Source organism: Tupaia chinensis, unplaced genomic scaffold (genome assembly GCF_000334495.1).
Source record: "Tupaia chinensis unplaced genomic scaffold, TupChi_1.0 Scaffold000541_1, whole genome shotgun sequence".
Taxonomy (NCBI): Eukaryota; Metazoa; Chordata; class Mammalia; order Scandentia; family Tupaiidae; genus Tupaia; species Tupaia belangeri.
The window spans coordinates 1743086-1744059 of NW_006160054.1; the positions used below are offsets into that span (position 1 = coordinate 1743086).

The 974-nt window shown below is 59.2% G+C and overlaps 1 protein-coding gene across 1 annotated transcript in view; it reads left to right on the top strand.

Annotated features, from left to right (window-relative positions):
• Positions 1–31: 31 nt before the first annotated feature.
• Positions 32–974, top strand: part of ADAMTS19 (ADAM metallopeptidase with thrombospondin type 1 motif 19) — a 287126-nt gene continuing 286183 nt past the window's right edge. The window contains 3 exon segments of the mRNA XM_027775296.1: positions 32–122; positions 751–960; positions 963–974. The exon segment at positions 963–974 is cut by the window's right edge and continues 383 nt beyond it. Of these exon segments, the coding sequence (XP_027631097.1) occupies positions 32–122; positions 751–960; positions 963–974 (313 nt within the window).

A 974-nucleotide genomic window follows, 5' to 3' on the forward strand; every position in this document is an offset into this window, starting at 1 on the left:
GGGCGAGAAGCCGCGGCCGCCGGAGCGCTGTATGGGGAAGAGCCGCGAGATGCGCCTGACTCACATCTGCTGCTGCTGCCTCCTTTACCAGCTGGGCTTCCTGTGGAATGGGATCGTTTCAGGTAGGTTCTCCCGTGACTTTCCCGCTTCCTTTCCAACTTCCCCAGCGGAGAACGCACGGGTAGGCAGGGCCGTGCAACCGGTGCGTGGTGAGCAGGGTTCTGCCGGTAGCAATAAAAAACGAGCGCGCGAGTGTGGATATGGGGGGGGGGGGGTCAAGCTTGGAAGCGGAGACCTTTTCCCGACTTCATTTTAACCATTTGCGAATAAGTTATTTTACGCTAATTAAAGTAGTAGTACCTGCAAGGGTCCATTTACAGTATCCGGAGGAAACTGGGAAGTACAGAAATTGGTAGGGATGCTTTGCTCTGGCAAACACTTTATAAATCACTTAATCAAACACTTTAACTTAATCGTGCTGGAGTCTTTGCACCATTTTCCCCCCTAGTAGTGAAGTGCAGTCACCAGTCTTTGCTGCACCCCACCCCCGGTATAATCGTACTTTTATTCTGAAAAAGTTGGAGCCTGTAATCTGATCGCGAGGCTTCAGGGGTTGCAAGTTTCTGGGGCTAGACGGGTGGTCCTCGTTGCACTCGCGAGAGCACCCTTATCTGGAGGGACTGTGAGCGTGAAATGCTTGTGTACTGGAACCGCGGCACTTTAAGCCCCGCACTTCTGTCCCGCCCGCAGGGCTGCCGTTCGCCCCCGACTGTGAGGAGTGGGAAGTCGTGTTTCCTGCGCTCTGGCGCCGGGAGCCTGTGGACTCGGCCGGCGGCAGCGGGAGCAGCGCGGACCCGGGCTGGGTGCGCGGTGCTGGGGGCGCCCGGGCGCAGGCGGCCGGCAGCTCACGCGAGGTGCGCTCGGTGGCCCCCGCGCCGCTGGAGGAGCCGGGGGCGGGCACGTGCCAGTGCCAG